Genomic DNA, 25909 nt, shown 5'->3' with positions numbered 1-25909 from the left:
CCAGCTCTTCTATCAAAAATTCAGCAACCATAAACTACTTTCCACAGGCAGTGCTGCCATTGAGCCACTTCCTATGATTCTAAGTCCTCTAGTGGCAGGAAGTGATGTTTCACTGGCACGCTCTATAACACCTGGCAGGGTGCTGGTCTCCACCACACACACATGACCGCAATGACTTCTGCACTACCCTAAGAAAAAAGCATTTATTGAATTCAACTGTGAATGTCACCAGATAGCAGCAGGACAAGTCATGGGATGGGGGGCAATGTGTTACCATTACTACTTCTGCTTTGATACAGCATGAAGCAGAAAGAATCCCAAAACAGGAAGAGTTCACTTATCTTCAACAGCTACCTTACCACCCTCTTCTCTAGCAAATTAAAAAACAAAGAATGGAGAGCGTTGGCTAGTACCAAGAACTGACTCTGCTGGAGATGTTTATAAAATATAAATAAATATATTTATAATACATATAATGCATCTTAGTGGAACTATTAAGAAAAAGAAAAATACCAAAAGATAAAAGGAAATATAAAAATTTTCTTGCCAGGTATGGTGGCTCACGCCTCTAATCCCAGCACTTTGGGAGGCCCAGGCAGGTGGATCACTTGAGGTCAGGAGTTCGAGACACCTGGCCAACATGGTGAAACCCCGTCTCTACTAAAAATACAAAAATTAGCCTAGTGTGATGGTGCGTGCCTGTAATCTCAGCTTCTTGGGAAGCTGAGGCACAAGAACTGCTGGAACTCGGGAGGTAGAGGTGGCAGTGAGCCAGGACTGCGCCACTGCACTCCAGCCTGGGTGAGAGAGCAACACTCTGTCTCCAAACACAAACAAACAAAACAAAAAAACACGGTAAAGCACAGGAGGAAGCATGACTGGAAAACTAGTGACAAAGAAATTTGGGGAAGAGGTATGTGGATGGACCTCTCTGAGTGGTTGAAAGCTGTGAAGATATTTGTATTCCATGTGAGTGCTCGCCAGTGGGTGACCTCAGCAGAGGAAGATTTTAATCAAGTGGATAGGATGACCCATTCTGTGGACACCACTCAGCCTCTTTCCCCAGCCACCACTTTCATTCCTCAATGGGCCCATGAACAAAGTGGCCATGGTGGCAGGGATGGAGGCTACGCACAGGCTCAGCAACATGGACTTCCACTCACAAAGGATGACCTGGCTACAGCCACCACTGAGTGCCCAATTTGCCAACAGCAGAGACCAACACTGAGCCCACGATATGCCACCATTCCTCAGGGTGATCAGCCAGCTACATGGTGGCAGGTTGATTATATTGGACTTCTTCCACCACAGAAATGGTAGAGGTTTGTCCTCACTGGAAGACACTCCAGATGTGGATTTGCCTGTCCTGAACGCAACACTTCTGCCAAGGCTACCATCCGTGGACTCACAGAACGCCTTATCTACCAGCATGGTATTCCACACAGCACTGCCTCTGACCAAGGCACTGACTTTACAGCTACAGAAGTGCAGCAGTGGGCTCATGCTCATGGAATTCACTGGTCTTACCATGTTCCCCGTCATCCTGAAGCAGCTGGATTGACAGAATGGTGGAATGGCCTTTTGAAGTTACAATTACAATGCCAATTAGGTGACAATACTTTGCAGGGCTGTGGCAAAGTTCTCCAGAAGGCCGTGTATGCTCTGAATCAGCATCCAATATATGTTTCTCCCATAGCCAGGATTCACAAGTCCAGGAATCAAGGGGTGGAAGTGGAAGTGGCACCACTCACCATCACTCCTAGTGATCCACTAGCAAAATTTTTGCTTCCTGTTCCTGCAACATTACGTTCTGCTGGCCTAGAGGTCTTAGTTTCAGAGGGAGGAACACTGCCACTAGGAATACAATGATTCTATTAAACTGGAAGTTAAGATTGCCACCTGGACACTTTGGGCTCCTCCTACCTTTAAACCAACAGGCTAAGAAGGGAGTTACAGTGTTGGCTGGGGTGATTGACCTGGACTATCAAGATGAAATCAGTCTACTATTCCACAACGGAGGTAAGGAAGAGTATTCATGGAATACACGAGATCCATTAGGGCATCTCTTAGTGTTACCATGCCCTGTGATTAAGATCAATGGGAAACTACAACAGCCCAATCTAGACAGGACTACAAATGATCCAGACCCCACAGGAATGAAGGTTTGGGTCACTCAACCAGGAAAAAAAACACGACCTGCTGAGGTGCCTGCTGAAGGTGAAGGGAATACAGAACGGGTAGTAGTAGAAGGTAGTCATCAAAACCAGCTATGACCACATGACCAGTGGCAGAAAAGAGGACTGTAACTGTCATGAGTATTTCCTCCTTCTTTTGTTAAAAGCGTGTTTGTACAGGTATACACTTGTACTAACATCTTAATTTTATTTCCTTTTCCTTTATCATGTGACATAGGATTTACTGACTTCATATCAGCATTTAAGTACTGTTAACTTTATGTAAGAGTATTTGGGTTGGGGATTGGTGCGTTTCTGGTTGCATGAAGGATAGTTGTATTGTTAGCTGTAATTACAACCTTACTGCTATTGTCTTTATTTGAAGATTATGTCTGATCTCAGGAGGTATGTATGGGCTCAAGTTGACAAGCGGTGGACTTGTGATGGTTAGTACTGAGTGTCAACTTGATTAGACTGAAGGATGCAAAGTATTGATCCTCGGTGTGTCTGTGAGGGTGTTGCCAAAGGAGATTAACATTTTTAGAGTCAATGGGCTGGGGAAGGCAGACTCACCCTTAATCTGGTGCGCACCATCTAATCAGCTGCCAGCGAATATAAAGCAGGCAGAAAAACATGAACAGGAGAGACTGGCCTAGCCTCCCAGCCTACATCTTTCTCCCGTGTTGGATGCTTCCTGCCCTCAACCACCGGACTCCCAAGTTCTTCAGTTTTGGAACTCGGACTGGCTCTCCTTGCTCCTCAGCCTGCAGACAGCCTATTGTGGAACCGTGTGGTCGTGTGAGTTAATACTTAATAAACTCCCCTTTATATATACGTACCTATTCCATTAGTTCTGTCCCTCTAGAGAACCCTAACTAATACAAATACCAACTGCTAAATGCAGAAACATAAGAGTAAGAAAATCACCATTTTGTACCCACTACAGAGTAAGAACTAGTGTTTGGTAGTACAATAGGGCAACAATGGTTTACAACAATTTACTATATGTCTCAAAATCACTGAAAGAGTAGAAGTGGAATACAAAGAAATACAAAGCAACACGAAGTAACACAAAGAAATTAGAAATGCTTGAAGCAATTATGGGTACCCCAATTACCCTGATTTGATCATTACACATTGAAAGCTTGTATCGAAATCTCACATATCTGTACACAAATATGTACAAATGTTATGTATCCATAATTAAAAGAATTAAAAATTAAAAAAAGAAAATAATTTTTCCACATCCATAGTAAAAATGAATTTAGGCAAGAATAATTTAATAGATGCTAACAGTAGTGTGTGAAGATTTGATGAGTAATGACAGATTTATCAAACTATTCTCATAAATTATTAATTACAAAGGGAAAATAATAAGTTCACAGTGGGGAGATTTATCAGACACAAGACACACAAAAGGATTCCAGTAATATCACCAACAATGTATATCCTAATGCCATACACTGAAAAGGACACAATGGCACCTCTAATATTGTTGCCAAAAATGTATAAACTGAATCTAATCATGATTAATCTAGGCAGACAAATCAAATTGAGTAGCATTCTACAAAATAAACATTCCATAGACCTTAAAAATGTCAACTTCATGAAGACAAAAAGGCAGCTTTGGAGTTGGTCTAGATGAAGGTGAGTAAAAGGACATGAAAGCTAAATGCAAAATGTGATGATCCTGAATCAGGGGAAAAAAAAAAAAAATCAATGCAATAAAGAGCATTAATTTGTCTATTTGCAAAAGAGTTATCGGTTATAAAGCATTGTAGTAATGTTCAATTTCCTAATTTTAATAATAATACCCAGTTTTTATAAGAGAATATCTTTGTTTTGGAAGAAAACAAGCTAAAGTACTTAGGGGTAAAGAGGCACATGTATGTTTAAATGGCAGTAGGTGGGGGGAGTGAAAGCGAATAATAAAGCAAATGTGACAAAATGTTAAGAATTAGTAAATCTGGGTAAAGGGCTTATAGAAATTCTTTGTACTATTCTTGCAACTTTTCTGTCATTTGAAATTATTTCCAAACAAAAAGTTGTATCTCGTTCTTGTATATGGGACACTAGACTCAGCTAACAGTGGTGCATCCAAAGGAACCTCTTCTACAACATTTGCTAAGTAACAGCCAGTTCCTGCTAATACACATTGGATAAGTAGGCAGTCAGTGCAGTTTTACATACTACCTCTACTTTAAGAAGGTTTTCTGAAGTAGATTGCAATAAATGTCACAAACATATGTATTTTTTTAATCAGAGCTGGAAAAACTAGATCCATAATTAAAAAGAATTAACTTAAAAATGGGGAATAGGCTGGGCACAGTGGCTCACGCCTGTAATCCCAGCATTTTGGGAGGCCAAGGTGGGTGGATCACCTGAGGTCATGAGGTCAAGACCACAATCTGGCCAACATGGTGAAACCCCATCTCTACTAAAAATACAAAAATTAGCTGGGTGTGGTGGCAGGTACCTGTAATCCCAGCTACTTGGGAGGCTGAGGCAGGAGAATTGCTTGAACCTGGGAGGCAGAGGTTGCAGTGAGCTGAGATCCCACTGCACTCCAGCTTGAGTGACAGAGTGAGATTCTGTCTCACAAAAAAAAAAAAAAAAAAAGGGCTGGGGGAGCGGAACAAACTGGCTTAGGCAGAGTTTGTGAAATGTACTATGGATGCCCTATTCCAGTTGACCACGTTCTGGTCAATCTGATTTGGACACAGTTCTTTAACCACCTAACTCTACTCTGATCCCTCCTCATGTACTATCTCTACACCACGTTGTTCCCCCTTTTCTACAAGCTGTGAAATCAGCCAGTTTAAAAATCCTGTGCTGAAGGCAGTCTACACTAGTGTTTCCCAAAGTGTGAGACATGAGCAGTAAGCCAGCTCGTCGTAGGTAGGACTCATTCATGCAGTTCACATCGCTCAGTTAAATGGAGATTCCCTTCTAAATTCTTTTTGAATTTACTTTCATAGATATTTCCAATATGTGGCAAGTGATATAATTATGGATGGTAGTGATAAAATGCTTCTTTGAAAAAATACATTTATTTAAGCAAATATAATAAGATGACAGTTTAAAAAAAGTAATTAATGAAACAGGAATATGGCATTGCAAAAGTAAATGCTGTTGTAAATGACTGAGGTTTAGAAAATTTTGATGGCTATGCATATGACATTTCCAAATTTGATTTGTGAAGCTAGAGAAGTGAACTACCTGACTGCGAGTTACATGAAAATTCCTCCAGCAAGTGCTAACTGAATGAAAAACAATTTCCTATTGAAGATAATAGATAATATTTTAGAAAGCGTGCCCATGGTTTTCGAGATTATAGTAAAAATCAAAGTATGGTAAGATAATCTTTTAAACATACATGGTAAATCATCATTTTAACATTGTTTAGGAAAAAAGACCACATCTCAATGTAAAAATTTTTGTCTGTGGAACAGTCCGAAAAATTTTGAAGAAGAACAACAGTATAACCTACTGAATCCCAAATATTTACTTGTATCTTCCTACGAAAATAAATATACCAACTACAATGACAACAAAACTCTAGTAAAGTTCTAGGAAAAATTTTTAGGGTATATTTAGGCTTTGTCGATTCTTAACAATCTTATGAACAATGCAACCTGCTTTTAAAGAAGAAACCCACATGTCTGATTCCAAAACACCAGGCCTTACCAAGGGCTGCTGGGGCTGCATTGCTTGGAGACCAAGGGTCTGACTCTGGGGCTGTGAGGACTGCTGGGGCTGGGGAGGCTGCTGGGGCTGGGGCTGCTGGGGCTGCTGCATCTGGAAAGAGGGTAAAAAGGTTATATACTTAAAAGGAAGACGGTAACAGCATTACTGAATCTGTTTCCCCCATATACCTTTTATCTAATTTTTATGTTGCAGTAAAAACAATATATACCTGCCTGCTGCATCTCTACCTTGCTGAACCTCATTCATCCTTTTGAGGGCAAGACCTAAACCTGCTCATCCATAAAGCCTTCTAGGACCACCCCAACCCTACGGATCTCTCCCAGTGGCAGTCAGTACTGCTGTCTACTCCACACTGTGCTGTCTGGGGCCATCCTTTCTGCTTACTGTTTTAATTCCTTTCATGTCCTTTGTCCTTCCACATGTTTTATCCCTTCTTACACTACAGGTTGGACACGGACTGCTCAGTAGTAATCTTCTCATTCCTTATGATATCTGGCAGAATTCTTATAGGTTTTTTTTTTTTTTTTTTTTTCCCAAAAGGAAGAGGCAGGGCTAGTCACCATGACACCTTCTGGCATAATTTACGTCATAAATTCAGAAATCATGTCAGTAACAGGGTTGGCTCAAACACACAGCTCTTGGAAAATGCTTCCAAGTCACAGAAGAAGCAAAGACCAGACATCCACCAGGTGGGACACAGAGGAGAGAAAAATATTAATAGTTGTTTTGTTTTGTCTCAATGACCTTTAAAATTTCCTCCACCCAAACACTTCATCCTGATAATGATGACAGTCTAGACATTTCTTCATCTTTTGCACTTTTCCAAATTGGTTTGCATACTATCCCCTCAGTTACTGGTCTTCTTTACAGCCAAGTAATAAATAGCTATTGCCATTTGGCATTTCTCACTAAGTGACAATGCTCATGGATCTGGAATCCTAGCAGAGGTCTGGGTAGCATGATCCCAACAGGAACAATGCAAGTTGGACCAAGATCACAATGATTGCAATATGATTCTCCAGTTAGCCCTCTAGAACCTCTTCTAAGAAAAATTAACCCAACTTCATCATTATTAACTTTTTACTTTACAGAGGTGGCCAGTCACCAAAAAAGAAGTATAATCCTGTTGTAGAAGCAAATCACTTATCTCCAGGGAAGAATGTGTTGATGATGAAAAAAATTACCAGAAGGACATATTATGCTAATTAGGATAAAAAGTACATATGGTCCAATAAGAAAAGGCTTTCCGTATTTGCAGCCTTGAAAAACACCAACATAAGATTTAAAACTGATAAGTAAACTTTCCTCAGTGATTTGGAAATACGAAAATCTAAACTACAGCAAAATATAAATTATCAATCCTAAAAAATTCTGAAACATAGCCTCAGAACTTGGAAAAAAATGATTTATGAGTACTAATGGTTATATTAATGATAATAGTCATAACATTAATCATAAAATTATCAAATGAGTGGTTTACTTGAATATTCTTATTTAATCCTTTCTACATATTTAAGAGATAGGTACTATAAGTATTTCCATGACAAAACAGGATTAGAGGGCTTTTACCATTGGAAACAACAACTATACAATGATTGAGATTGCTATCTGAAGGCCATACTCTCCTCCACATGTTATCAATTTTGTGATACAACTTTTTTTTTTTTTTGACATTTTTAACAGGTCACAAATTGGGATGGAACTAATGACATCTTACTACTAATGGCATCTTATAATTGGGAAGCCCAGTTCCAGAGGGTGTGTTGGCTTTTGCCTGTCACCTGGGCACTACCAACCAGAATTTTGCGGATCACACTGAATTCAGACTCAAACCCACCTGAGCTTGTGGTTCAAATGCTCAGGGGAGATATTTGTTTCTCCCCTCTATCCAGTGTCAAGGATAAGACATCCAAGCTCCTTTGTGTCCCTTCCTGCATGGCAGGTTTACTTCTCACTGACCTCATACCGAGCTGAGAGCACAGCCCTTGGGCACTCCAGCTCTACTAGACTCCTCATTTTTGGTGTTCTGTTCTTGGTAGTATATAAAATAAGAGTGTATCTCAAGTTGGACTGCTGGTAAGATTACAGCCCACTGTACAGTCTCCTTAGGAAATCTCCAATCCAATAACATAGGACAAGCTTGTTAATATTAAAGACAAATGACACAGGTAAACATAATGGCCTATATTTTTTATATAAGCAAGTCAGAAACAAGAACGTATCAAGGAAGCTGGGTGTGGTGGCTCACACCTGTAATCCCAGCACTTTGGGAGGCTGAGGTGGGCAGATCACTTGAGGTCAGGAGTTTGAGACCAGCCTGGCCAACACGGCAAAAACCCGTCTCTACTAAAAACACAAAAAAATTAGCCAGGGGTGGTGGCGGGCACCTGTAATCCCTGCTACTCAGGAGGCTGAGGCAGGAGAATCGCTTGAACCCGGGAGGTGGAGGTTGTCCAGCCTGGGCGACAGAGGTAGACTCCGTCTCAAGGAAAAAAAAAAAAAAAAAATGTATCAAGGGGAAGAACCCTTTATCTAAGTGACTTAAAATGTACATCAAATAAGTGAATGACAGTTCTCTGGATTCTAACAAAGACAAGATGAAATATCCTTTGAAACAGTCCATGTTCCTCCCATTTCACAGCCTTATCAGACCAGAGGTGTAATAGAAATGTTTTTAGATTACAGAATGCTCTAGGAATCTGATGAAAGCTCTGGATGGCTCAGTTTTTTGTTTCCACATTTATGAAACTTTTAAAAAATCTGCATGGCTCCAAACCTTTGTGAAATGGGAAGAACGTTCTGCAAAACGTACTCTTCTGCCCATAACCGGGTAGATACACAGAGAAAATAAAATTCTTGCCAAGTTGTAACTAAATTGTACCAAGGTAGCTCCTAGCATCAAATACACAGGTATCCTTGGAATTTGGCAATTGACATCTACAGTGTTTTTCATTTTTTATGACTTGCATATTTGCACTGTCTGAAGGGTGATGGCACTGCCCTCATCTCCCTGCCCCGTACCTGGAGGAGTCTCTGCTGCTGTCGAACTTGCGGCTGTCTGGGTCTCATGGGATCCTGAGGCAGGGGCACGGAGGGAAGGTTTGGATGTGCAGAAGTCAGCACAGCATCAATTCCCCCGCCCACCAGAGGGCTCTGCTGTAGAGCCTGATGGTTCAGTCTGGCAAAGAATAATGCAACTTGGTTCAGGCCCAAGTATAATGTCAAACTTTTAATCAGTGCTACCAGCACATGACATACACCACCCAAGAAACAATCAGTGCTCAATAATCCTTTGCACAATTCAAATAGACTAAAGCCCAGTGCTTAAAATAAAGATGTGACCACTTGAAGAAGTACAGCAAGCACATGACTTAAGGTAAAATTGTAGTCATGCAATAAATCACTTTTTAAACATTTAATAGTTTTTAATAACAAGGAATATTAATTGAGCATTTACTTTGAAGCAGGCACTGTACTAAAGATCTGAAATGTGTTACTTCATTTACTCCCCACCAGAGAGCCCTTTAAGGTCAGCAGTTTTGTTATCCCTACTTTAAAAATGAAAAAACAGAGCTAGAGGTAACTTATTAAGAAAGCAAATGGCACAGGTGGGATTTGAACCCAGAACTTTTGGGCTTTGAAGTTCAAGTCTGTGGACCATGCTATGCTGCTATTTATTATAAAAATTGTACTTACAATGCACATTTTCCAAATTATTATCCAAAATATCTATTTTCTCAAATGTGTTACCATCAACCTTGCCGACTTTCCAAAGAGCAATTACTTGGAGTCGTCATGCAGACATTGATGGTAACAGATGGGAGCTGTGCTGCAATCCACTAGATTGACACGTTTCACATGATACTTCTAAGACAGTACTATCCAACAGAACTTTCTACGATGGCTGCAATGTTTTCTCTCTGCACTGTCCAATAAGATAACTACTAGCCACAAGAACGAACTACATAATTTTGGGGTCTCAGTGAATAACGAAAACACAAGGCTCCCTGATCAAAACTTAGTAAGAATTCCCACAGAGAAACTGCAGAGCGTTAAACTAAGCATGAAGCCTTTTTAAACACAGGCCCTTCTAAACACAGCGCACATCACACACCACTGAAGCTAGTCCTGCTGGCCACATTTGGCTACCACTGAACACTTGAAATGTGACTAGTGTGACTGAGGAACTATATTTTTAATTTAATTTTAAATAGTCTAAATTTAAACAGCCACAGGTGGTTGGCAGCTACTACAACAGATAGTACAGTTATACACTCTAAGGGATCTAATTAAACAAGAACAGAAAAAAGTCTGTCATAATCCTGTTTTGCCAAACATCTTTGAGGTGGAAAAGGTAGAAACTAAGTTATAACAAAACTCTCATGTGCATCATGCACAATTAGTATTGCAGTCATACATTTTATTGCTCCAATCAATAAACTGTAGTAAGGCATTCCTAACAATAATCAAGAGTTTTCTCTGTTAGATGGGTTCAGAGAATTTTTAAAAGAGAAGAGGAAAAAAAAGAATACTGAAGCAAACACACTATCAATTAAAGACTGTTATATTCATGTCTTGGAAGATATGAGTCAAAACTGTAAGGATCTTTAATGAAATAAACAAGATGGAACATTCTTTATGTTGAACCTCTATCTGGATACTACCAAAAACGAGATGACAGAATGCAAATTATTTGCAAATATGCAAGCTCATAAAAACAATGATAAAGTACCATGACCTATAAGAAGCATAAGAAACCCAAGAATGTGACTGTTCATTATTGCCATCATCATTTCTACATGTATCACCTCTGAGAGCCAGTCAGGGGCTGCAGGTACGGCGAGGCCTGCTGCTGAACATAGCCACTCGGCTGCTGCTGAATCTGTCTGAGTCTTTCCATTAGCACGGGGTTGGAATGTGCAGCCGGATAGGCTCTGGAGTTATAGCTGGGAGACACGACCACACTGCCAGCCTGCTGCTGCGATGTCTGCTGCAAAGGCATCTGTGTCCCATACATTGTATAGCCCTGGGGCATGCTCTGCAGGTAGGCACAAGGGAAGAAGTCAATGTTTCAATTTATCACCCAGCTTTCCCATCACTACGATATATGGGGCAAAAACAAACCCATGATGACTCCCCTGAAATTCACTGTTTTCAAAGGTTCTCATAACTCAAAATTTGAGAAGGACTACCCTGGATGCAGGGAATCTGGTCAGAAAAGCCACAGAATGATCTGGCTGTGTAATGATTCACCGGAAATATCAACTTAAAAAAAATGAATCCTCATTTAGTTAAACTGGCTTTTAAGATTAGCTGCTTATTTTTAGAGAAGAAAAGGCATGTTTCTATATAGAAATAATCAGGCAAGCATCTAAATCTTCAGTGCACAGATGACATCAAAGTTCAACAGATCCCAAGTATTATTAATATCATTTCTGAAATTAGAAAAGCTACCCATGCTCAAATGTAAATTAAAATAATGAAATACACTTTCCCAATATGTGACTACACCTTTTCAGGTCTGATAAATGTGTGTGTAGTAACTAACCAGTTCCAAAATAACAAAAAACTATTAATACCTTAGCCAGGAATGGTGCAATTGGTAACTGTTCATTATCCTCTACTACTGGCTGGACCTAGTTTGGCACTCCACTAATAATGTGAACACTTAATTTACCTAATGAATATTAATATACAAGTACCTAGTTCTTTGTATATTGTCACCTTATGGAAAAGAGAAACCTGAAGTTCTGTTGGATCACTAGGTACAATTTATGGAACACAATGCTAATTAAGGTAGAACAACATTGCTCTTCAAATCCTCAAAGCACCACATTTTCAGGTAGTTTAATGCCTCTGACTTGGAAGACAGAAATGGATAATGAACTTCTAGCAGGCAACACAAATGGATCCAGGCTGAAGGACTCAGTGCCTGTGTAGGTCAATGTGGGCTTTTCTTTCAGCTGTGGACATAGATTGAATTGCCAACCCAACTAGCAATCTTGCCAACACCCCTGTGTTCCTGATTCCCAGAGGGATAGGGTGAGAGTATATGAATGCAGAAATAGCAAAATTATTAGTAAAAGTAGCTCAAGGTTTGCATTACATTGTGTATCAGGCACTATGTTAGTTCCATAGGTTGTTCCATAGGTTGTCCTCATACCCTTCATCTCTATTTTACAGAGAAGGAAACCAAAGCTCAGAGTAAGTAACTCACACAATGTCACACAGATAGTTAAGTTGCTAGGAACTGTGCCAAAGTCTGATTTCAAGCCCCGTTATTTTCTTATTCTACCGTGATTCCTCATTGATGCTATCTTTGAATATGACAATTTCTATTTATTTATTTATTTTGAGACAGGGTCTTGCTCTGTTGCCCAAGGCTGAAGTGCAGTGGTCCGATCACAGCTCACTGCAACCTTAACCTCCCAAGCTCAAGCCATCCTCCACCTTAGCCTCCCGTGCAGCTGGGACTATAGGTGCATGCCACCATGCCTGGCTAATTTTTTAATTTTTTATTTTCTTTTGTAGAGACTGGGTCTCACTGTGTTACCCAGGCTGGTCTCAAATTCCGGGGCTGAAGCAATCTTCTCACCTTGGCCTCTCAAAGTGCAGATTACAGGCATAAGCCACTGAGTCCAGCCCAAATATGACAACTTCAAAACTGAATTACATCATTATACATTATCATAAAAGAAGTAACTCTGGGATTGTTAAGTATTTCAATATCTACAATCATCAATAATAAAAGGTTTGAATTTACACTTTTAAAGGGTTTTCTAGAATGTTTTATGCTCCTTAATCAATCCTAAGACTTGTTCAACAACCCTGATAATGCTTTTTTGAAATGTCAATTATAATCTATAAGTAGAAGAAGTAATCAAGTTCTAGACCCTATAGGGAGTTGATATATTCTATTTACTTAATTTCCCACCTCCAATAAAGAGCTTTGAAAATCCTGTCAGTACCTACGAAGCAAATGTGGGTACCTGTGCTTGCTGCAGCCCTGGATACTGAGGGAGCTGAGGGGAGGGCCGTGCTTGCGCAGCAAAGAGAGCAGCCTGGTCCCCCGGCTGGCCCTGGAAAACAAAGCCAAAGCAAACTCTTGATCATAACAGCAAGGGCTTGATTTGAGCTTCTGGTTAATAATCCAAATAACCCACATCTAATCTCATTACATGGATAAAGAACTCAAAAAGATTTTCAAAATGTATTAAATATTATTTCTCATCAATATCCTATGTGTGTTTAGACTGTTGAATTTATTCCTTCCAAAAAAGACTACAGATTTTCCCAATGATAACAAAGACATAAATGCAAGCCTAAGTTATCAATGGTCTGCTCAGTAGAGAGGCTGTCAGCTGGCTTCCAATACATGCCAGGGTATAAATGTACCGCTAAGTGTGAAATCTGGAACCACAGGGCTGCACTACCCAGTGCCTATACAGGGAAGAGAACATGTGGTACAGACACATGGTGGCATATAAAATTTTTATGACTTTTTAATGAAGCTTCTTCACAGTGACCTACTAATTGCCTATTTAGCCAGATATTCAAGGAATACATTTAGTACTTTCTATGACTCTAAAAATCAATGAGAATATCGTCGATAAATTTTGTAAGTTAATGGCAAACATAATTCCAACCAACTACAATGCAAAATAAAACCAATTAACATCTGTTCACCAATCTTAATCTAATACATGTTTTGGCCATAAGAAAACAAATATATTCACAAAAGCAATGGTATGTGTGTTTTATGTTTTGGTGGCAGAAGTTACTTCATGGAAGCTTGCAGTAATAATCATAAAAAGAAGCCTAGTTTCCTACCACTCTGGTTTTTTTCAGGACTTACTGATTATAAAGAATAAGATTTATTGTAGGATTATTTTACTACTGTCTTTAACAGAGATTCTCATTTTAAAAAGTGCTAAATTATAGTTACATAAAGCTATTTTAATGTGCTTGAAAAGTAGTGTAGGTATTTCTAGCAGGGGAAAGGGATAAATATGTAGCTTAAGAGGAAGGATATCAACGATTATTAAGAATCGATCATATTTCAGAGGCTGGGCTTCTGGTTCTTACTCTCATTTTCTCACAAGAACCCTATAGGAAAGGAGCATCATCCTCATCTTCTTCAGACAGGAAAAGCCAGGCTCAAAGAGCTCAAGCAACTTAGCAAACTTGCCCAGCAAGACCTGGCAGTGCCATGATCTAAACTCCAGGAAGTCTGACTTGAAAGCCTAGGACTCTTTCCATTATCATGAGATGCCTCCATGTGTGACATTAAGGATGAAAATACTTATTTGGTGCTTATTCTTCAAGGACATATAGCCTCTTAAAATCATCCTAATGAGAAACCAAAAGGACAATCTCTATTAAGACTTACTAATGAGATACCAAAACCAAATGCATACCTAAGACAGTTAAGCCCTTTCTCTGATCCCCACAAAAAAAATCACGGGGCCATTTACAAAACTTCAGCATCTCTCTAGGTGACTATCTATCTACACATGAATGAAACATAAATTTTTGAGTGTACCTCTGAGGGTATCTATACATACAAGAATCTTACTTTCAGAGAGGGCTATCATGAAAATACTCTTAGTCTCTAGCTCATTAATGTGTTAAAAAACAATTGTATCTCCATTTGCTTGAGTTAGAGAAAAATAACCCAAACTTCCTCTGTGAGAACCCATACCATGAGAGTATGACCATCAGGAGCCTAAAACTGTTCTTCCCAAAGAATCCAAATGGCTCTTGATCCTCCAAACACTATGCCAAGGAATCATTACATCAACCAGATCCTTAAAGACCACTCCTGGACACTAGCATCATACAAGGTCCCTGAGACATACTGTTGTGCTTCTTTGTAGAGACAAATATATGTATATTCCCATTTTTACAAAACGGAAAAATCAACTGTTTATATATGAGTTAGAAACTAGGGATCGATAGCCAACACTCGCGCCCTCTTTTGGCTTTGTGGGAAACGGGATGTGATCTGCATGTGACAGCTGCATGCAGATGCATAAAGCAGATGTTTTCTAACTCTTTGCTCTTCTTTTGCTTTTACTGAAGAACTTTATGAAACACATTATGACTTACATGGTGGGGGGAGCTAGAATACTAATAAAGTATATATCTGAGCTATTGGGCAATACTCTTATTTACATATATTAGTTGAGATCATGGGAATTTAAGAAATAGGAACTGGGCAGGTGTGGTGGCTCACGCCTGTAATCTCAGCACTTTGGGAGGCCGAGGTGAGTGAATCACTTGAGTCCAGGAGTTCGAGACCAGCCTGGGCAACATGGTAAAATCCCATCTCTACAAAAAACACAAAAAATTAGCTGGATGTGCTGACACATGCCTGCAGTCTCAGCTACTTGGAAGGTTGAGGTGAGAGGACTGCTTGAGCCTGGGAGGCAGAAGTTGCAGTGAGCCAAGATCGTGCCACTGCACTCCAGCCTGGGCACCAGAGTGAGACCCTATCTCAAAAAAAAAAAGAAGAAATGGAAACTGAAAACTATTATTCTACATTTTAAAAAATCACAAAGCATTCAGAAAATCGTGCCATACTTTTAAAAGGAAAAAGAAATACAAACTGAAATATAGTTTTTGTATATAGTTTTATACCATGTTCAGGTACACACCCTAAAACTTTCCACTTTTATATCTAAAGGTGAACTATTTATATGTGAGCATATTATGTTCCCTCCTGACCACCAGTTTGTCGCAACATACTACTTAAGTACGGAAAATAATTCAGATATGCAATATTCTCCCTGAGAAAATCACAAACACCCCTATTTGACTAGCACTTCCCAATTTTGCCGTGCATAGCTGTTTTATCATCATGTGCTCCTAAAAAGAAAACACCCTAATCTCTCCTATCAGAATGAAATGGATTCCTACTTTGTTTTTCCCAGGATAATGTCAGGAACACATTATTTCAATTTGTAGAAACAGTTCAATTAGTTGAGCACAGAATAAATAAGTTCTTTAATAACTTGAAATATTTTACAAATGTTAAATAAGAACCACAATGTGGGAATAATCAAGGAAACTAGAGACTGAGAATTAGTAAAAAACTTTTAAATGTCGGTAGGCATGGGTTTGGCCACATTAAACCAAGAATAGACGATCTAACATGTCATCCAAACTAGGACAAGATGGGCAAGAGGGCAAAGTGAGAGACCATGCCTGGCAAATCAGGACATCTGGTCACCTTAGTTATCTGTTAATTTCTGAAAATTTTTCAAGCTTTATTTTTAATTAGTGCCTAGCACATATAGTAAGTGCTCAGTAAATATCTGTTCAGAATAACTAAGATCTAATTTAGTTTATCTGTTAACCAAGAAATCCAGAGGCAAATTAGGATTTATATTTGAGCATCAATTACTTTACCAAGTGCTTTCTAATTGCCTCACCATCTTTTGAAAACTCAGATTTAATGTTTAGCATCTATCATTCTAATGATCGCTTCTTTCTGCCAGCATTAGTATCTGAAGAGTAACTTAATTTCTCCCTATTTATTCTACTCAACCAAAACAATTGAGGCCACTTCAACTTCCTATTTTTTAATGCATGGAGAGAACTGTCTGGGAACATGATTTGTTTGTTTTTGTTTACGTGAAACACAAAGTGAGACAGCATCTCACTTTGTTGCCAAGGCTGGAGTGCAGTGGCAAGATCATACTTCACTGTGGCCTCAAATTCCTGGACTCAAGAGATCCTCCAACCTTGGCCTCCTAAAGTGTTGGGATTACAGGTATGAGCCACTGCATCCAGCCTGCAGGAAGATGGTTTTTGGTGGCATATTTGTGTCTAGCCAGGTGCTATGTGACTTTAAACATATCAGTAAGAGAGAACAAGATATTTGTTCCCTGCTCAAGCTTCCATGGCTCACATACCTGACTTGTATGTGCAAAGGGAATGATCTACAGAGAACTGGGACTGTCTAATAATTATATAAGCCCATCTCTACATTGCTACCTGAAGTAAATTCCTACACATGGTCTCTTTACTTCATTTTTATGCACTTTGCTTTGGGCTTACCTCTATAAACAAAATATAACATTAAATAAATATGTACTTTCTAAAATTTTTAAAATTTTTAAAAAATTTCTAAAGAAGCTGTGCTGTTCGATATTGACCTATCTTCCTAACCTTTATAAGAAGAGTTCTCTCTCTTACTGGTATATTTTTTAATTAGACAGAAGTATGTGAGCTCAAAGAGATGTTGACTCAAAGGCTTTTGGCATAATTTGAAATGAATGCATCCGATAAGTTTTAAATTTTTGATAAATGATCCTCAAACATAATTTTCATTCTTCTGCGTCTTAATCTGATCTGTATTAGCAACTACACCCTCAATCAAATGAGAAAATGTGAAGATCTCCTTTTCACGCAGGACTGGTTATACCTCCAATTAGCAATCAGTAAGGATTATAATCAGAGCATTTCAGAATCAGGAGTTTCCTATCCACTCAATTTACTAGTAATGATTCAAAGCCTTATTTAGTAATTCTTCAGTAGTGTTTAAGGGTTACAAGTAGAGAGACAAGTTATATCTATGAAAACCACAGCCAGATTTTGTGACTTGGTTTCTGGAAATACTGATTTGGAAAAAAGTAATAAAAGGCACATAACAAAAACCAGTGGGTAATGTTTTACGAGTCACCTAGCAGAAAGGGTTTTATTTATAACTCCTAGTTTGGAAGTTACTGAGTGCTTTAGGCTAAAACAACACATGGTATGAACCAGAAGTTGTGGTCATCACATCATACTGGTTTATTTCAACTGCAGACAACAGAGAGAGGAAACTCTAAATTATAAGAGGTCTTGTTGGCTAGTTATGCTTGATACTTTTAAAAGTTTTCACCTCAAATACAACTTGGTTGAGAATCAATGAATAGTAACTAACTGCTAGAATAGTCTGATTCATTCTAAAACAAACACATCCCATACAGTAATGAACCTTTATGATATTAGCATGTCCATAAATTATAAGAACTGATTGAGTATATACTCATTAACTTCCTAAGAAAGCAGAATATTATAGAAAAATAAGAGTGGTAAAATGGATAGCAAAAATACACATTTTCATTACTTTGAATTAATATAGAAATCATGGAACCTTCTTTTGACTTTAAATACTTATAAATAAAATAGCTGTCAATAAAAACATTTTAAAAAAAGCCAGTGATTGATGCAAATTGTTTTCTATCTGAATTACATTATCATCTGAATAATAAACAATGCCCCATAGCAAACATAAGCTGTCTCCAAAACATTTTTGAACTTCATAGTTTAAGTTTTTCAATAAAATCCTCATCTGCCCCCTGAATACCATAAAGTGTCAAGAAAAACTGAGTATTTTCAGAAAAGTTTCCAAGCTTTCCTTTGCTGAAATAACTATTGGAGAAAATGCCTATACAACAAGTATTAAATAACCGAAATATTTTCAAAGTTTGAATATGCAGTTAAGGATATTTTTATCAATGTATAGATAATGTTACCCATTAAATTGGCAGTGAAACAAGTTAACTTACAGTCACATCTGAGATGTGTGCTCTTTTTTATTCTAATGCTTCTTGGGTTTATGCTGTGGGTTGGCTACCTAATACAGAAACCTATAAGTAATTTAATGTAAAACATGCATTCTTAGCTAGCCCAGGCAAAGCAGCAGAGATGAAGTCTTATGACATGCATGCACAAGACCTATGCTCAAAAAAAAATCTTCTCCATACTGGAAAGAAAATAGAGATGATGTGTTCCATTGAGATTTTGGGAATAGGCAGTGAGTGGGATGTGATGACAGGGTAAGTTTCATAACCACAGTTTTCATTATCTTGCATTGGCCTATGAATCAGCATGCCATGCGTTCCTCTACTAATGATATAAATTACCATAGAGAGAAGCAAGAGCTCAGGAATAGACAGGTTCAAAACTGGGACTGAGATGAAGGTGCATGAACTGGTCTATGTTCCCAAGCCCAGGCCATGAATGTCTATTGGTTTCTATACCATACATGTATATGATGGAAATCATGAGGCGATCAAAGGGGTGCACTTTCAGAAAAAAACTTCCATTAAATTAAACATGGTCAATGCATTCATGATTCTGTGTTACAGTCTCAAACATAAACCGAGTGAGTAACAGTGAAATGAAGACTATAATTATTACCAGCTACAGAAAAACCTGCTTCTCATTTTGACGTTCAAAGGGCAATGCTATAAAAATTTATTTAAAAAAAAAAAAAAAAAAAAGAAAAGAAAGAAAAAGGAAGGAATGACAGCAGGGGTGTTACCATTATGTTGTCAAAGTCTTCCAGAAGGGAGACAGCAGAGTTACAGAAGTCCTACAGAAAGGGGACAGCAAGAAAACGGCAGACAATACAGATAAGATTTTTTAGCCTAATGACGTGGGTAGCCAAAATACATATGAACTATTTCATTTAAAACAATGTTGCAGGAAGTCAAGACTTAAAAACATAGGCCCTATAAGGGTTTTATTAATTCATATGTCAAACATCCTCACTACAGACTGCAACACTGATAAACAATATGGTGATTTTCATGTACTAGAATAGCACAACATGGAGGTTAAATGGTGACATAAAAGAAATAGAGGAGATATCAGACATCGAAACGTGCTGCAACTAAGGGGCTTAGGAACCCCCATGTGACCAACAGGGGGCTAGGGTCCTTCCCGCCCTAGGGCCAGTGGGGGAGCTCAGGACATGTGGGTCACATTAAGCAGACAAGACATTAAGTAAACAAGTCAGCAGGCCATATGTTCTTGAAGGATGTAATTAGCTCCATCCCCAGTAAATCCAAGTAAGAAGAGAACATCAGGTTAACCACACATTCAACCAATCACAGTAGACAACAAATATTTATAGTGCCACCATTGTTTGCACACCAAGAGGGAATCTGATTTAGGAAAAGTCAACTGAATACCTGGGGAAAATTGCTATTTCTCAACTAAATGAGTCCCTTTCTAAATCATTTATATATTCAAATTCCAAAGGATATATTACTGAGATGTTAAAAATTTCCCTGAGCTCACTGAGTTCTGGAGATAGAGATGAAGCAAAGGATTTCACCAATAACAGAAAAAGCATTTCACTATACTGAGGATTAGAAAGCATAGGAAGAATTTCCCAGGCAAATAATGCCTATTCTCACCATTTTACATATAGGTACATAATTCATTGCATTTGTACATTGGTCTTTAGATCCAGCTGCCACGCTTGTATTGGTGATTCATTTCCTCACCCCTCCATCCAATCTTCTGCCCTCTCTCATAAAAATCAAGCTGCAAACACTATCTCCAAGCTCATTATATTTGCCTAATCACAATTTTAGCAAATAAAATCAGCACCTCCCTCATCATTCAAATAAACAGAGAAATACCAGATATAAGTAATAAGCGAAGCACCCACTTCCCTGGACATGCTTTCTACCCAAAAACCAAAATAACAGGGTTTAGGACATAATTACCAGGACAGTGGTTTTCTTCTCCTAAGTTCATTTTTGTCATTGAAATGTATATTAATTACACCCTCTGAATAAACACATTAGTTATCAATACTCAAAATATGTTTCAACAAGACTATTTTGCCTACCTTTAACAAATGAGACTATAATTTGAAATATGCTCTATTTATATGATCAGGAAATTTACAAAAGGGAAAACCTGAATAGCTAGCAAAGTTATAAAAAATGGTTAAACTCACAGGTAATCAGGACAATGCAAATTAAGATGTCATAATATAATACCATTTCACCTGCTCTGATTGAGAAAAATAAGGTCTGATAATACCAAGCATTGGTGGGAATATGGAGAAAGAAAAATGCTCATATACTATTCTAAGAGGAATCGCCACCACTTTCAAAATAAATCAGCATTTCCATGTTCAGGTACACACCCTAAAACTTTCCACATGTATAGAAGAAATGTAAAAGAATGTTTACTCTAACAGTTAACAGTAAAAAAAAAAAAAAAAAAAAAAAACAAAAAAAACTGAATAAATTAAATGACCATCAACTGAATGAATAAAAAACATATTAATATTCATAATGAAATAACATCCAACAGGATAAATGAATGACTATAACATGAAGCAAAGTAGAAATAATTAAAATGTTAGCTACAAAAAAGCTGCAAAATACTACAACACGTGTGAGAACATTTACATAACATTTCAAATCTACAAACACTGTACAATGTTTATGCTGATGGATGCAAACGTATATATTAAAAGTATAAAAACATGCATAAGAAAGTAAAACACTAAATTCATGATGGGGATTCCCACTTTAGAAGAAGGGAGGGAAATGATGATACAAGGAGACTCATCCACATCTGTAATGTTTTGTTTAAAAAATAATCTACAGCATTATGGAAGAATATTATTTAATAAAGCTAGTAAGTGCATTAGTGATTATTACATTATTTTCTATTCTTGTCTCTATGCTTCAAATATGTATACCATTAAAGAGTGAGTGGGAGGGATAGAGAAAATAAACATATTCCAAGGTGATACCATTTCCTTAGGGTGGGAGATCAATTACCGAACAAAGGGTAATTGCTCAACTTAAATGGTAATCCAAGAGCATGTTCCCATGAAGTCACAGATTCATTTTTGCCAAGGAGCTAACAGCTCTGGGAGGTTCTGACTCAGTCATCCTTCCTTCTTTAAATTACCTATTTCCTTGATTTGGATACACAAATGATGGGACCTGCTCCATGGTGGATAATCTAACCTCTTTACAAGTCGCTACATGTACTAGCTATAACTGGGCACACATTTCTGTCCTCCGAAAGGAATCTTCCTCTTTTCTGTCCTGAAAAATCCTTATGATTAATGATCTGTATGGAGCCTATAACCAAGTGCATTTTTGAACCAATTTGTCTGAATCTACTCAAGCTAAACATATCTTCTGTCTATCCTTCTTTGGACTCTTGAAAATATGCTGTCTGGAATTATTACAAAGAACAATAAAATAATTTACTATACTGAAAGGAAAAGTCAGGATAAAGCAACACCATAAATCAAGGCATAAAGTTCTTTTCCTGGGTCAAAACTTTAGATTGCTTCTGCAAGCCTCGTCCCTAGATGTTGATATTGTGAGGGGTATGAAAGTTCCTTAAGGCCTGGCGCGGCGGCTCACGCCTATAATCCCAGCACTATAGGATGTCGAGACAGGCGGATCACCTGAGGTCAGGAGTTCGAGACCAGCCTGGCCAACATGGTAAAACACTGTCTCTATTACAAATACAAAAATCAGCCAGGCGTGGTGGTGCACGCCTGTAGTCCCAGCTACTCGGGAGGCTGAGGCAGGAGAATCGCTTGAACCCGGGAAGCAGAGGTTGCAGTGAGCGGAGATTAGGCCACTGCACTCCAGCCTGGGTGACAAAGGGAGACCCTGTCTCAAGAAAAAAAAAAAAAAAAAAAAAAAAGAAAGTTCCTTTAGATTCCTTGTGCAAGCTCCTTCCCTAGATGATTGATATGGTGAGAGGGATGGTGAGGTGAGATGAAAAAAAGTTCCTGTTGTCAAAAGAAAAATACCGAGTATAAGAAAGGAATGAGTGGAAAATAATTAAAGCAGTGTTTTGCATTATAACCAATATTCTATATTCTGTGATAGTTCTAACAGAATATGTGAAAAATATAATACAGTGATACTTTTAACAATGAGATTGGAATGAGTCTCTCAAGTATCACAGTATTTAAAGAACAAAAACACACCACTCTAAGAAGCTAAAATGACAATCAGGATGACAAAACAACATTCCTTTTTATCAGTTTGTTCTATTGGTAACCGCTAAGCAAATGAGAATCAAACCAATCCTATTAATGGCAATTTATGTAATTATACAAGCAAACCATTTGATATGCTTTTATTTTAAAGCTTAACATATTTAAAAAAATAATATTATTATGGGAAATGAATTTCTTTTGAAATAACAAACCATAAAAATACTAATAAGCAGCAACGATAAGTATGACAGCTAACACTTTTTGAGCACTTACTATGAGCCATCCACTGTTCTAAGGGCTGTTTTACACATACTTAATCATTAACTTCACAACTACCCTGTAAAGTAAGTACAGTATAGTATTAGCTCCATTTTATACATGGGACTCTGAAGCACAGAAAGATAGTGTAACCATTGGACTGAGTCCCATCTAAATACAGGACATTGAGTAAGAAATAGAAATAGTTTTTTTTTTTTTCCAGTAGTCGCCACTTCTCTGCGGTTTCACTTCCCACAGTTTCAGTTACCTGCAGAAAACCGCAGTCCGAAAACAGGTGAGCACAGCACAGTAAGGGATTTTGAAAAAGACGACATTTACACGTTTGTTACAGTATAAATGTTCTATTTTACTATTAGTAAGATATTGTTAATATCTTACTGAGCCTAATTTATAAATTAAACTTTATCATATAGGTACCTATACATAGGAAAAAACATGGTCCATATCAGGTTTGGTCCTCTGTGGTTTCAGCAACCACTAAAGGTCTTACAACGTATTCCCTGTGCAGAGTGATGAGACTACTGTATTTTCCTAGATGAAGACTGCAACCAAGAAGAATGAAAACAGGTTTCTTGCCAAAACATCTTTCTGCATGTCCATATGCACTAAAGCTATAGGAAAATATACTCAATTATAACAATTATTACATCAAATAATCTCATTAAAATACTTAACTATATCCATGCTATTCAGCACTTGTTGTCTAGGTACTGTGTTCAACACTGTCTTAACACATCCCTGAGGAAATATAAGACAATCCATGACAGAATATTCCATGACTGACTGAAGCTCATGTACAATCTCTGCGGTGGAACTAGAGGGTTATTTTATGGAATTCTAGTTTTCATTGTGTATCACTGAAGGCTGGATGGTTTCTGCATATGCCAACTTCCCCCACTAGACAGAAGGAGGATAAGGGGATTCTGTGAGGTCTTAGATATATCCTGAGTTCAGGAATTTATGTTTACCTTTCCCATTTAGGTTTCCAAAACAACCGTGGCAAACGTCACTAGAAGGGTCAGTTTCTGGAAGCACTGGGAGGGAAAGCTATGAGAAGGGTGTGTGGATAAAAATCAGAGTGCTGAGGATTAAGGCTACTAAGAAACTTTAGGCTCCTGGAAGCAACTGTTCAAATCTTGCATTATTCATTTGATACACCGCTCACAGATTGTACCGTGTGCTTAGCAGATGAAAGGATAATACAAAATAGTGTACAGCCCAGTGTCTGACCTCATAAGAAAAGGGGGTAATCAGTGGGTTACTAGAAAACTGTCGTAGGAAGCAGTCACATCCAAAACCTGGAGAAACTCATCAGCTTGTAAAAGCATCTGCTGAATTCCAAAATCAGTTTTGAAGGTTAATATAAATGGAAATTCTCTAATATGTTTGTTATGTTTAAGAAAATGGACCTCTGGAATAAAAATATATCTACTTACTTTTCTCTACAAGAAGCCAAAAAATGAAAAAATAACTATATTATTAGTCCTTATATAGCTAGAGAAATTCAAATCATATGTGGGTGAGTAACCTGAGAAAATCTTCCTGCCATAGCATGAAATGGTCAGTACTTACTAGAAAAGCAAATTGTGCCCAGCAACATATATTAAAACAATTGATCAATATTGCTTATACTCCATATAATTCTGTCTTTAGATTTTGAAGGATTATCACAAGAATTTTTTTCTGCTATAACACCATATTTAGCTAAATTCCAGTTATATTAATAGCTTATACATGATCTATTAAGAGAGAGGAAAGGCACTAACATTTCCTCAGAACCTCCTAAGTACAGCTGCCATGACGGATGCTACATGCAAATCTCATTAGCTCGATGTACTACAGGATCACTGTACATTGTGACTGCATAATGTATGCATTTCTCTTCCTTTAAGAATACTATTTTCCTCAATTATCTAACACTTGAAGAATGATAAGAGAGAAAATGACATATCCTATTTGTGAAAGCCCTTCAGAGACTCCATAGTTAAGTTTCAACTGTTAAAAACAATATGAAGTGAGTTTGAGATGAAGAGGTGAATATTGTACAATCACTGTTATGAAGTGGAGCTTTTACTATTTGAAAATGGCATTTCTGGTCTTAAAAGTTTAAAAAGAGAAGAATAAAGAAAAAAAAATCCAACACTGTAATGGAGTTAGCACAAAAGAATCAGAAAAAGAATGAAATAACAATTAATTCCCATTGGTACAAGCAGTACAACTGTAGGTGGTACAAAAAGATACAGCCAGGTATTTTTGGTAGCAGAAAGAAAAGTAATGGTGTCATCCAGGTACACTTCCCCAAATATGCAAGGATATCTTTGATTACATGTAGATTATTCAATTAAATGCTTTAAAAAAATTTCTAGCTGAAATCGTTTGTCATGGCTTATATCAGGAAGTGAACCTTTTAAAAACAGGTATATTTACCCATAAATGGCCCAGTGGGCTTTCCCCCAGTGCTAGGAACAACTTAACAGTATTTCAAAGTTAACTTGGCAGTAACAGTTTGAAAGTGGGCTATAAATAAGAAAAACTATGCCTTGTGATAAAAAGGTAGATATGAAAAAATGAATTAAAGTGGCAAGTTTTACTTTATTCTATTTATTATTTTATTTATTTTTCTTGCGATGGAGTCTCACTCTATTGCCCAGGCTGGAGTGCAGAGGCGTGATCTCGGCTCACTGCAAACTCCACCTTCCAGGTTCAAGTGATTCTCCTGCCTCAGCCTCCCAAGTAGCTGGGATTACAGGCATGCTCCACCATGCCTAATTTTTGTATTTAGTAGAGACAGAGTTTCACCATGTTGGCCAGGCTGATCTCGAACTCCTGACCTCAAGTGATCCACCTGCCTCAGCCTCCCAAAGTGCTGGGATTAGAGGCGCAAGCCACCACGCCTGGCCGTAGGTGTTACTACTTTGAAAGAGGGCTAAATTCATTCTAGTGGGATGATTTTTCAACTTCTAGTGAAGTTTTT

General features: G+C 38.0%; 1 protein-coding gene across 6 annotated transcripts in view; it reads right to left on the bottom strand.

Moving 5' to 3' along the window:
• Positions 1 to 25909, bottom strand: part of MED12L (mediator complex subunit 12L) — a 334555-nt gene that overhangs the window by 14392 nt on the left and 294254 nt on the right. The window contains exons 40-44 of one of the 6 annotated variants that reach the window (XM_030822722.1): positions 19198 to 19248; positions 12872 to 12961; positions 10691 to 10920; positions 8904 to 9060; positions 5862 to 5972 (exon numbers count right to left, since the gene is read on the bottom strand). In XM_030822722.1, the coding sequence (XP_030678582.1) occupies positions 5862 to 5972; positions 8904 to 9060; positions 10691 to 10920; positions 12872 to 12961; positions 19198 to 19248 (639 nt within the window). The remainder of the gene's footprint in view (positions 1 to 5861; positions 5973 to 8903; positions 9061 to 10690; positions 10921 to 12871; positions 12962 to 19197; positions 19249 to 25909) is intronic. The other 5 variants (XM_030822724.1, XM_030822725.1, XM_030822723.1 and 2 more) reach the window with 5 other exon arrangements.

This window comes from Nomascus leucogenys, chromosome 11 (genome assembly GCF_006542625.1).
Source record: "Nomascus leucogenys isolate Asia chromosome 11, Asia_NLE_v1, whole genome shotgun sequence".
Lineage (NCBI taxonomy): Eukaryota > Metazoa > Chordata > Mammalia > Primates > Hylobatidae > Nomascus > Nomascus leucogenys.
Note: the sequence above shows the minus strand (reverse complement) of the source record. Positions and strands in the feature narration are given on the sequence as shown.